Below are 11,995 nucleotides of genomic sequence, written 5' to 3'. Positions count from 1 at the left end.
CGAGCTCTGTGCAACCTTACAAGAGGTTGTCCGATCTATGACTTTGCAAGTAGTTAACACAGCAACCTTGCCTTCATTTATTCATTTTCATGACCCTATTGGAGGCAACTGAATTTAACCTCCAATATGATTTCCCAGACTGCAATACAATACAATTCTATTCACAGCATGTCATGACCTATCAAAGAATTTCCGAACACAATCTACTGTATAAATTAAACTATTAAATATCCTTTCTCCTACACACAACACCTTTATTTACACCATGGTCGATTAAACGGTTCAATCTCACTTCGTGGCTTTAACACTACACCTCATTCTAGCATTTTCGTTATTTTATGTATAAGCCTGACTCTGATGTGGACGACATGCTCTCACGTATCAGAAAAGACTTCGACCAAAATGCGGTGATGAAGAGTAGCTTCAACGGCAGAATGAAAGGATTTGTGGTCGACTTACCAGACTATGATAAACAAGACCTGGACAATGTACGTAACTTCGATTTCTGAAGCGATTAAATAATGAATAATTACATACACATACACACACAGACACACACAGACACACCATACATACATACATACATACATACATACATACATACATACATACATACATACATACATACATACATACATACATACATACATAAATACATACATACATACATACATACATACATACATACATACATACATACATACATGCATGCATGCATGCATACACGCATACACACATACACACATACATACATACATACATACATACATACATACATGCATGCATGCATGCATGCATACATGCATACATACATACATACATACATACATACATACATACATACATACATACATACATACATACATACATACATACATACATACATACATACACAGACATATAAAACTTACAGACGTACATACAGGCACACATTCAGATATGTATGTATATGTATATATATATATATATATATATATATATATATATATATATATATATTATATATATATACGTGTATACTGTATAGGTATGTGTGTGCGTGTGTGTGTGTTTGGTAATGTTGACAGTGTGTCGGTACTTAAACTGTTTCACAACTTCTCAAAGTCGGAGTCAATTTTGGTGGCGAAATGTTACTTGATAATGAGTGAAAACCCCTAAGAGCATGAAATGAATGTCATATACGATCCCAGTTTTGATTTGAGATTTACGTGTGAGAAATATGGAAGGAGTAAAACATCCACAAATTGAAACGAAATATTCTTGCGCACAGTTATTGAACGACCCAAAGGTTGATTATGTTGAAGAGGACGCTTTAGTAAGTGTGGCTGCCGAAAGTTGGGGATTGGATCGCATCGACCAAGCTGATCTGCCATTGGACGGCATGTATAATCCACCTGGTTAGTGGCGATTTCTGTTGTTATCGCTGTTTATGTGCCGTTCAACATGTAGTTACGAGGAGGGAGTCATTGGATGTGCGCCTGTGCGCCTGTTTCTTGTTCACAATGTATTCGATGCACGATATCTAGATACATCACGTCAACATGGCTGCATCATATAAATTTTACGATCAATCGCCAAAGGTTCCTTTTATGCAGTGTTTATGTTTCCATTGGTCACGTCGGTCTACCAGCTCCCTTTGATGTGGACAGACCTTCTTTGCTATTTGTTTTATTTTTCAACGACTGCAACCCTCGCGTAACTGTATGGTGGACGGTCCTCTCTTTTCCTTCTGAATTTTATAATTGGGCTAAGCAGTTAATTTGCGTATGAGTGGAGTCAGTATTCTATAGAGCCACGCGCACGCAACATGGCATAGAGACATCGGACACTTTCTCTCGACTTACTATCCTATGGTAACGATATCGTAGCTGTAAAATATACAGAAACTCGATTATGTTGCTGCTGCTACTGCTGCTGCCGATGATGATGATGATGACGGTGGTGGACTGGTGGTGATGATGATGATGACGATGATGATGGTGATGATGATGATGGTGATGATGATTGTGATGATGATGATGGTGATGGTGGTGGTGGTGGTGGTAATTTTAATGATGATGTCAATGATGATGATGGAGGAGGAGGAGGAGTTACCTTGATAGTAAGTGAGAGGCCCCTGTGATTGGTAAAACTTGCGAAGTATGTCAAATGTAGAACTGCCTTAGTAGTTGTTTTTTCTGTGTTTTTTTTGTTTCTAGGTGATGGTAACGGTTCCAACGTCTATGTAATCGATACTGGAATACAAAGGAACCAACATGACTTCCGTAACATGCCCAGAAACTTTGCTGACTTCACTGGCAAAAGTGTAAGCCATGTAGAATTCTAAAACACGTATAGTACTTGTGTATTTCAACGTCTTCACTGGTTCCCGTTCAGAAGGTTGTGATTGTAAAAACAGAGGGACCTTGTCAAGTATGCTGCCACAAACGTACCCGGCGGCCTGTACCATTATTTTTAGGGGTGGCCGACGGGTGTGAGGAGCTGAATAAGCACACTACTGGAAGAGTGGGACGAGCAGTAGCGCCCTAATGGCAGTTGTTGTTTTAATGGTGCACCTCTTTTTTGAGGGTCGAAAAAAGGTCACAGGACCATTTGGTTTTTTCAATTACTGCGAGAGCATCACAGTCGATGAAGGCTAAGCGGCGAGTGACTACCTACTGAAAAAATTGCCATATTTATTTCTGAAGATGTGAAAGATACTCCATGCAAAGTTTATTGGCATTTAATGTCTTTTGCTGATTTGACACCTCACTTCACACATTCTACAACAACCTTTTAGTAGAGCAGAACTCTTTTTGCCGGGAATAATATTCGTTTTGGCGCCTCTCTTCACACATTTTATTACAACGTACGTATGTAGTCTGGTTCCCTGACCCATTTCCCCGGTAGAGGGCGTGGGGAAATATAGGGTCAGGTACCGGGTAGCCATCTTGAACAGAATTTTGTTCAAGATGGCGGAGGTTAGTCACCTGACAGAACATGCTGCAACAAATATGGCTGCTACAATGAAAACGCCAGTCAAAATTCGACTGGATCAGAATTATGTTCGAACACTGGTATCCGAACCAAAAACATTGGCACACGAGACGGGAAACATAAACTGAAAGGATTAATCCAGAAGTACGGGGAAATAGAGGTGATTGAAGGCTGGCTGTGATATCGCAGCAGTACTTGTTGCGTGTATCGAACGCGCTAGGGTCATTGAGGTCATCGCCGACTGCTGCGTGACCCTAATGACCCTAGCACGTTCGATACACGCCACAAGTACTGCTGCGATATCACAGCTAATTGAAAGCAAACTTTATTGGAACTGTGAACGACGATTGATTTCGATGGATAGAATGGTGTCCGAATTTCGTGAAAAATGCAAGGCATCATGTCGACGTTCTAAAAGTATTAAGAGGTGTGCTAAATCACAGTGGCTAAATCATGGAGGTAGAAAGTCTTTCTTTCTACCTCCAAGGCTTTGTGGAACAAACAAGAAGTTGGTGTCAAGTGAGCCTGAAAGTGCGAAACGCAAGAAAGATGAGAAAAAGTTACAAGTGTTACTTTCATCCAATCACAGCTTGTTTTATTTTAACCCAATAGCGTCCATGTTTACATTAGCCGGTACCTGACCATATATTTCCCCACGCCCTCTACCGGGGAAATGGGTCAGGGAACCAGACTACGTACGTATGGAAACGGAGCGAAGTCACATGTCAGCATATCGCGAGATGACACTTTGCGAGGGCGCTGTTCAAATTGTTTGTGGTCCGAGATTTATTTCCTCTACATGAGTGCCTGCTGTAAGTAAAAGACACCAGCCTCTACTTTCTCCGATCAAGAAGCTTTGACACTTTCTTTTGAAAGTGCGGTTTAACATATCAGCGATGCAACATGTCCCGCCGTGAATTAGGAAATGGAATGGTATGAGGGGACGAGCATCATTGACAGCAGGGGACCGGAAGAGAAAATACACATAAATACACATATTTACCTATTTTGGTATTGGAAAAAATTATTTATAGTTTCATCATAGACTACCATGTATAGTGAATCAACATTTCGGTGAAATTCCAAAATCCAATTTCTTGCACACACCCATTTGTAACCACCCTTGTATAATCAAGTACATTAATATAAATAGTACACAGATTTACCTATTTTTGTATTGGAAAAAAATATTCATAGATTCATCATAGACTAATGAAATCCAAAAATCCAATTTCTTGTACACACATGCATATTTTACTTCCCACTTCAAGCAAAATACATTTACATATATTATGAAACATATATAACTGTACAGTTGTGTGGGGAAAATTGTCAATAGTTTGCCTGATAGACTCCCATATATTATGACTTGATCTTTTTGGGTGAAGCACTATATCAGCAATATCATGCCGCCTTATATAGTCGCGCAAAATATGGTGACCCTCCCGCAAATGCAAGACCCTTCAGAATGCTTGCCTGATAAATTGCAACCTTCCCTCCTAAAACACCAGCTCTCCCCCTGTAATTTTTGTCTGTAACTTACATAACAATTAAACTGTTATATTAATTAGCTGGTACTTTTTTTAGTTTTTCCTGGGGAGAAAACTGTAGCGATTGCTGGGAGGGTCAAGCTTTCGAATGCCGGACAAGAAGGAGGGCCACATTTTAGATACAAGGATGGGGAAAGGTCACATTTTACAGTACCGGTGCGCATGGAATTCCCCTGGCCCATCCCTTTGTAATTACTGAAAGCTCCCTAATAGATCTTCTTCTGTGCACCGATCTCCATAATTTCATTGTCATCAATATTCCCTTGTGTACAACTTCGTCTTAGAATTTTTTTAGGGAAGGGGCATACATGATTCCATGTACACTCCATATATGTATGTATGTATGTATGTATGTATGTATGTATGTATGTATGTATGTATGTATGTATGTATGTATGTATGTATGTATGTATGTATGTATGTATGTATGTATGTATGTATGTATGTATGTATGTATGTATGTATGTATGTATGTATGTATGCATGCATGCATGCATGCATGTATGTATGTATGTATGTATGTATGTATGTATGTATGTATGTATGTATGTGTGTGTGTGTGTGTGTGTCTGTGTGTGTGTGTGTGTGTGTGTGTGTGTGTGTGTGTGTGTGTGTGTGTGTGTGTGTGTGTGTTCTTGGCACAAAACAAGAAGTGGCAACACAGAACATTAAATAGTAGCTCACAATAGTTACCCGTTTTGCACCCCAGGACTTTGGTGTGGGGTTGAAGTATCGTGTGGTATGACGTCTGACTTCTGAATTATTAAAGGCTGTCCTCCAACCGTACATATTTGGCATTACCATATCAACATGCAAATTATGGTTAAGGTTTTTCAACAGTATTGTATCAAAACAAATAAACAAGATAAAACCTACCGAGAAAAGCAGAGGATTTATATCATGTAAATAAATGCAATAAGAACTCATTGTGGACCACCACTTGCAATAAAGCAATAAAGTCAGCAAAGAGATCGCCGACATCATGTGACAACCTCTGTGATTCTCGCCTTTTCCTCCTACAGCCACACAAAGACTGTAACGGTCATGGGACCCATGTAGCCGGCACTATCGGCAGTACTACATACGGTGTAGCAAAGAACGTACAACTTAACTCTGTACGCGTCTTTAACTGTACGGGAAATGCCCCGTGGAGTACGATCATTGCAGGTGAGGTTGCAGTCTGTACGAGAGAGAGAGAGAGAGAGAGAGAGAGAGAGAGAGAGAGAGAGAGAGAGAGAGAGAGAGAGAGACAGACAGACAGACAGACAGACAGACAGACAGACAGACAGACAGACAGAGACATAGACAGTGAGGCAGAGAGAGATAGAGCTAGGTACTTCCGTAGTAGCATATTTGGCAAGGTCCAAACACGATACGTACGGAAACGGAGACAGAGACTGGTAAACGGAGAGCCAAACAGCAGACAGATAGAGAAAGAAACGAGAGACAAACAGAGATACAGACGGACAGACGGACGGACGGACAGGCTAAAAGACAGACAGAAATAAACCGAAAATCAGTCTAGTGTTTCGGTATTGTAATGTTCTACAGGTATCAACGAAGTAGCTGAGAGAGGAACAGCGCCTGCAGTGGTAAATCTATCGCTTTCAGGCGGTTTCAATCAAGCTGCCAATGACGCGATTGAAAATCTCAAAGCGGCGGGTTTTCTTCCAGTCGTTGCCGCTGGTGACAACGGCGATGATGCCTGCATTTGTTCGCCTGCAAGTAGCCCAGGTGTAAGTACTACATTTCTATCCTTTTCAGGCAGTGCGCGCAAAGAATATGAAAGAATTTAAAGATTTAATCTTTTGTTCACACTATCCTAGAAATCGAAAATGAAAATAAAGGGTTTCCGTGTAAAACTTGCAGCGAGAGAGAAAATACCCACATTCAAAATGGCCGCCATCCCTAAGGAAAATTAAATCTTCGATTTTCGAAAAATAGAACAGTGAAAAAACATTATTTAGGCTGCATTCGCAAACACCTCTGGAGGGGGAGATTCCAAAAAAGTTCTCAGAGTTTTATCAAATACCCCACTTGCAAATTCACAATGTGTTCAAGACCCCCTTCTGACTTGCTATAATTTTGAATGCCCCCTCCCTGAAAGGAACGCAAAATGTGGCCGATATGGTGCTTCGTCCAAAAATATAAATCATAACACATGGATGTCTATTAGGCAACCTATTAACACTATTCCCTTAAAAACAAGCTATATCGCTACTTTTAAATATGTGTGATAATTCATGTAAATGTATATGGTAGTCTGTGAGAAAACTATGAACACGTATTCCAAATATTAAACTTGTAATATCTGTTCATCTATAGACGTTTGATAACTGATATAGATGTACATTGTACTTGATTAGCATGGGGTGTTTACAAGTGCACAAGTGTACAATAAATTACATTTGGAATTTCGCCGAAAATGTTGACCCTCTATATAAGGGAGTCTATGGCAAAACTGTGAATATTTTTTCCCAATAAAATTTGCAATATTTGTGCATACATGAACCCTGAATAATCGACATAATTGTACTTAATTAGAAGAGGGTGATTAGCAATTTGATTTTGGAATTTCGCTGAAAATGTTGATCTACTATACATAATGTAGTCTATGAGGATACTAATAATAATATTTTTACAAAACAAAACCAGCGAAATCTCTGTATTTATAGATGTTTGAGAAATGATATTTTTGTACTTTATTGCACTAAAGTGATGACAAGTGCATGTGTGTGAATGGAATTTGATTTTAGAATTTCAACGAAGTGTTGATCCGCTATACATTGTAGTCTATGAGAAAACTATGAATAATTTTTTAACAATTCAAAACTAGCGAAATCTGTGTATTTGTAGACTTTTGATAATTGATATAAATGTGCTTTATTAAATTAAGGTGTATGTGTGCGCAAGAAATTTAATTTTGGAATTTCACTGAAAATGTGGATTCCTTATGTACATTGTAATCTATGAGGAAACTACGAATAAAACATAGGTTATCATCTCCCCAATTGTTATTTAAATGTTGTTTCACCTGGAGTTTCCAGTTGATATTGATGACACTAAAGGTATGCACCATTATTAACAGTCTGTATTCTGTCTGTTTGTATTCCTCAAAAAAATGCACATACGGCGACATGAACGTTTGAATACGTGGCACATTTCGGCCGACCAATTAACCAATTTGTACCTTCAAAAAAGAAAATCAAAATGGAGCTAATTTTCAATTTTCAAACGGTTTAATCATCTTAATTATTAAGTTTTAGGCCTATTTTTAAATTTAAAATCCTTTTTCTTATGTTTAAATATAGGAAATAGGTTTATACTACATTCAAATTTCCCTCTAACAAATTCAATTTTCCACAATACATATTTCCGTTTTTCCAATTTTCAATTTACCAAAGATCTCATTTTCCTATTTTATTTTGGGAGTGGCGGCTGATAGTATCTACCTTTAGCTTAGGAATGCATAAAATTGTGACAGTTATTTGCGCGGGGAACTCGTTCAATGGATCGAGTAACGAACATAGAAAGAAAAATTGTGTTGCGTCCGGAAAGGAAAGTACGATATAACCAGTTTTACCTGTGACCTGCTAAAGTTTTGCACGCTTCCCGTTAATGTCGCAAACTTGTACGTTGTAAAAATTGTGACAGTCATCAGCCCAATCAGAGTGCGGCATCATCATTTATAATTATCTGAGTGAGTTATTTAGCTCTCAATCTTTGTACGCAATAATGTTCTACGCATAATGATACCCCGTCATAGTTTCTAAACCGTGTGCCGGCCTTTATAAATTGCATCCGTTGCAACCCGATCCAAATCTTGACCTTGAATCCGTTTGATATCATGTTTGAGACAGTATAGTCTTACACTTCGTTATGAGATACAACTTACACCGAGCAAAATATTTTGGAGATGAACACTTGTTTTGCAGTGACGTCTTCCTTTATCAACCATTTCTTGAATCTCTCGACTTAAATTCATTGCCTGAAGTACACACACTCTAAGCTTACCAACCAAAGAACCTTCTCTTCCAGTATAACTATGTCTGTCATCAGACGATGTTATTCCCGCTAATTTTTAAAATTATTTTATGCAATTATAGTTGCCTAGCCCCCCCCCCCCCCAGTACATTTGTTATTCAAATGCGATACATTTATTTCCGTCATGGTATCAAACAATTCCGTTGTATTGGAAATTGAAAAAAAACCCGGAAATGTGCATTGTGGGGAATAGAGTTTGTAAGAGGGAAATTCGAATGGCCGCAAAGTGCCATCTTCACGGCGGTATACACCTGTTTCCTATATTTCAATCTCAGACTAAAGATTTTAAATTACAAAATAGGCCTAAATAGGCCTAAATAGGCCTAAAAGTTAATAAATAAGATGATAAAACCATTTAAAAATTGAAAATTAGCTCCATTTCGGTTTTGTTTTTGAAGGTAAAAATTGGTTTTTTGGTTGGCCGAAAAGTGCAACGGATTCGTTTGACACTCACTTGGACCCATTGTATAATGGAAGAATGTCATCAAATAAGTTATCTCCCAAATTGTTATTGAAGGTTAAGTTGAAACTTTAAGTCATTATAGAGGACAGTTTTGCACAACAGAGGGGTTGGTAAGTAAAAATCATGGCAAAATCCATGTTTTGCCTCAAGGTGGCTGCTAAGATCATCAATAAATTGTTTAATATACTCTAACACTTGCGCCCGAAGGGCGCACGTTAATAGATATGGCAGGAAATGAAAGTGCCAGATGGTATTTGAAAAGGACTTTGATACTCAAAAAAATTTCAACTCCCCCTTTGCAATGTCCTTTTTTCCAGATTCCCCACCTGGCATGTTGCAAATATTTTCAAGTCCTCCCCCGAAATCTTCCCCTCAAGAGATGTTTGTGAATGCAGCCTTACTCCAGGACCTTCAAAATAAGCCACAATAAAACAACGGTATATAGTTATGTAAAAATGTGTGTGTCCGAATATATGTCCCTCGCTCAACTATGAGTAATAACTCGCGCTCGGACTCACTGATACAAATTCGACACAAGACTGGCACAAGACCACGAATCAATTTCCCATGGGCTTGTACAGTGGTACTGAGCTAAGTTTTAATTTCTTATTTGAAAACATTCAGCGGCACGAAACCTCTTGACAGCTGTTAAGTCAATGTCAACTTGACTAGTGATGAATTTTTCGAGTTGGCATGTCCACGGAAATCTTGAGCACGTTGAGTTGGTGATGAAAATAGCGGTATCAGTGGTGTTTTTGCAGAAATTCATGCGCCTCTTTGCTATGATTTCCATTGCCCTTATAACTCCTCATATTATCAAAGAATGCTCCAAAAAATTAAGCGGGTGGCCGCTTTTTAAAACCAGTGCCCTCACATAGGCATTTAAATACCAAGGAACGCCCTTTGACCATATATGGGCATATTTAGATTACAGGTGACTGTATACCTTTAAAGTCAGCACTGTTTTTCACCCGTACTATCTTCGTAGTGAATTACCGGTCTTGTGCCTTCTATGACCTCATAGTCACCGCCATTACAATCCCACAATGCATGCTTGTTAGTTATTTTTTGTTACAATTTTCCTCGTTAAATCCGTTGGAAATCCATGAATTATAAATCAAAACTGTTTACGATAATAAATAAAGAGATCGCGCGAGAACGTAGCAGTGCCGATTACATTAATTACTGTCGTCCTTTCCATTTGATTGTTAGAATGGACCAAGGGTACAGATTTTCTGGCTTTTATCTTTTTACGTTATTAACAAGACAACTTTCCTCTCAACCGATAGTCATTTACTGTTGGTGGTACTGACATGGACGACAGTCTGTTCGTCACCTCCAATATCGGACCTTGCATTGACCTGTACGCGCCTGCTGTGGACATTACAAGTCTCAAGAATAAGAAGACAGGAACTGTGATTAAAACAGGCACCTCAATGGCTGCTGCTCACGTGTCAGGTAAATACTACGTCATTGAATATTTTGTGACTCGCACTCTCGATGTTGCTCTGTGGATCTGAAGGATTATAACAGATACATTTTCACCATTTTTGTTTTGTGTGTAAAGGACAAGTTCTTGTTCTAATTCCCTACATAAGCATGTTATAAAACTCACTATTCAGCACGGCGTCTATACGTGTGACGTGCACAGTTATTGATGACATTTGAGTTTAAGCCGGGACTAGCAGTGCGGTCTAAACATGTACAAGCTGAGTTGACAAGTTGTCTTAAAGACTTTCCGATGTTGTATTTTGTGATTCTTTTGGTTTTGTGTGTAATGTTTGGGAAAAGCAAGAAGCAATACAATGCCGTCGGTTTTTGCAGTGTAAAGACATGTTTTGATACAATACAAGGGCGCATATGCATCAAAAAATAATCTCTCTCTCTGTCTCTCTGTCTCTCTGTCTCTCTGTCTCTCTCTCTCTCTCTCTCTCTCTCTCAGGCATTGCTGCCATCATCTGGGGAGCAAATTCAACTTTAACTGCCGATGAAGTTAGGGAACAAGTCCTACAGATGGCAGTCTCGGGTAAGATAATGGGCTCTGGAGTAGGCCCGGAAGACTTGCTCGCCCAAGTGTAGACATTACAACTTCATCTTTCTGTCCTTCGATTTTCCAGTTATGTTATCCTTCACATTTCACATTAGTTTCATTCAAAAAATTTGTGTAGAATAAAAAATGAAGCATTAACTCATCAGCCTTTGACCAAAAATTCGTTTTGCGTGCATCATACAAGATGAAAATGCTGACACAAGGGTTATCGATATTCATTTGCCAAAACGTGCCAGGAATCAATCACTTCTAATTTGTGTCTGGCATCGGTTCAACCACAGTCTCTCCATCATATTTTTACCCCAGGACTGTGGCTCGCCCGCTATTACAGTCACTCTCCTGCATGTATGATTGATCCTCATTACCAAAAATCAATTCCTAAGTTGGTGGCTTCTGTGCGAGTCCCTGTCAAATCCTGTAGGATCCTTAGGCAGAAAGGTTGGGTGATGAGTTTAGCCCAAACTCAATATACACGAACATGAAATGAAGAGCCCCAGCTAAGAGACAGGACCGACCACAGTAATTCCGACTGATATATTAGCTCAGTTGGTAGAGCAACTGCGATGTATTTGGGGGATGTGGGTTCGAGTCCCGCATGGGTCACTTTTCATTTACTACATTTTAAAAAAATAAAATTCGTATAGTGAGGTGGGGCACAATTTCAATTTCAAATATGTCACTTGATGAACAAAGATAAAACAATGTTTTGTCGTGAACAGAAATATAATCATTGCTCAAGAACACTGTGACCATGAAAACAACTGTTGACAAACAAACCTGTACTGTAACAGCTGACTCATGATCGTCGTGGTACGTATGCCTTCCAACAAATGCTGCAAAGGTCCTAAACCTTGTTTGAGCTACAAACATGATAAATCGGACTCAGACTGCGCAAACTGTTTTTGTCGGAGG

At 39.0% G+C, this 11,995-nt stretch overlaps 1 protein-coding gene across 1 annotated transcript; it reads left to right on the top strand.

Moving 5' to 3' along the window:
- The first annotated feature begins 353 nt into the window (after positions 1–353).
- LOC139136490 (extracellular serine proteinase-like) lies at positions 354–10,553 on the top strand. The gene is made up of 6 exons (XM_070704215.1): positions 354–488; positions 1,271–1,397; positions 2,199–2,305; positions 5,549–5,693; positions 6,078–6,262; positions 10,323–10,553. The coding sequence occupies exons 1-6, from the start codon at positions 369–371 to the stop codon at positions 10,551–10,553; spliced, it is 915 nt and encodes a 304-aa protein (XP_070560316.1). The 5' UTR covers positions 354–368.
- The last annotated feature ends 1,442 nt before the right edge of the window (positions 10,554–11,995 follow it).

Source organism: Ptychodera flava, chromosome 7, assembly GCF_041260155.1.
Source record: "Ptychodera flava strain L36383 chromosome 7, AS_Pfla_20210202, whole genome shotgun sequence".
Taxonomy (NCBI): Eukaryota; Metazoa; Hemichordata; class Enteropneusta; family Ptychoderidae; genus Ptychodera; species Ptychodera flava.
The sequence above is the reverse complement of the archived record's forward strand: the minus strand, read 5'-3'. Positions and strand labels throughout refer to the sequence as shown.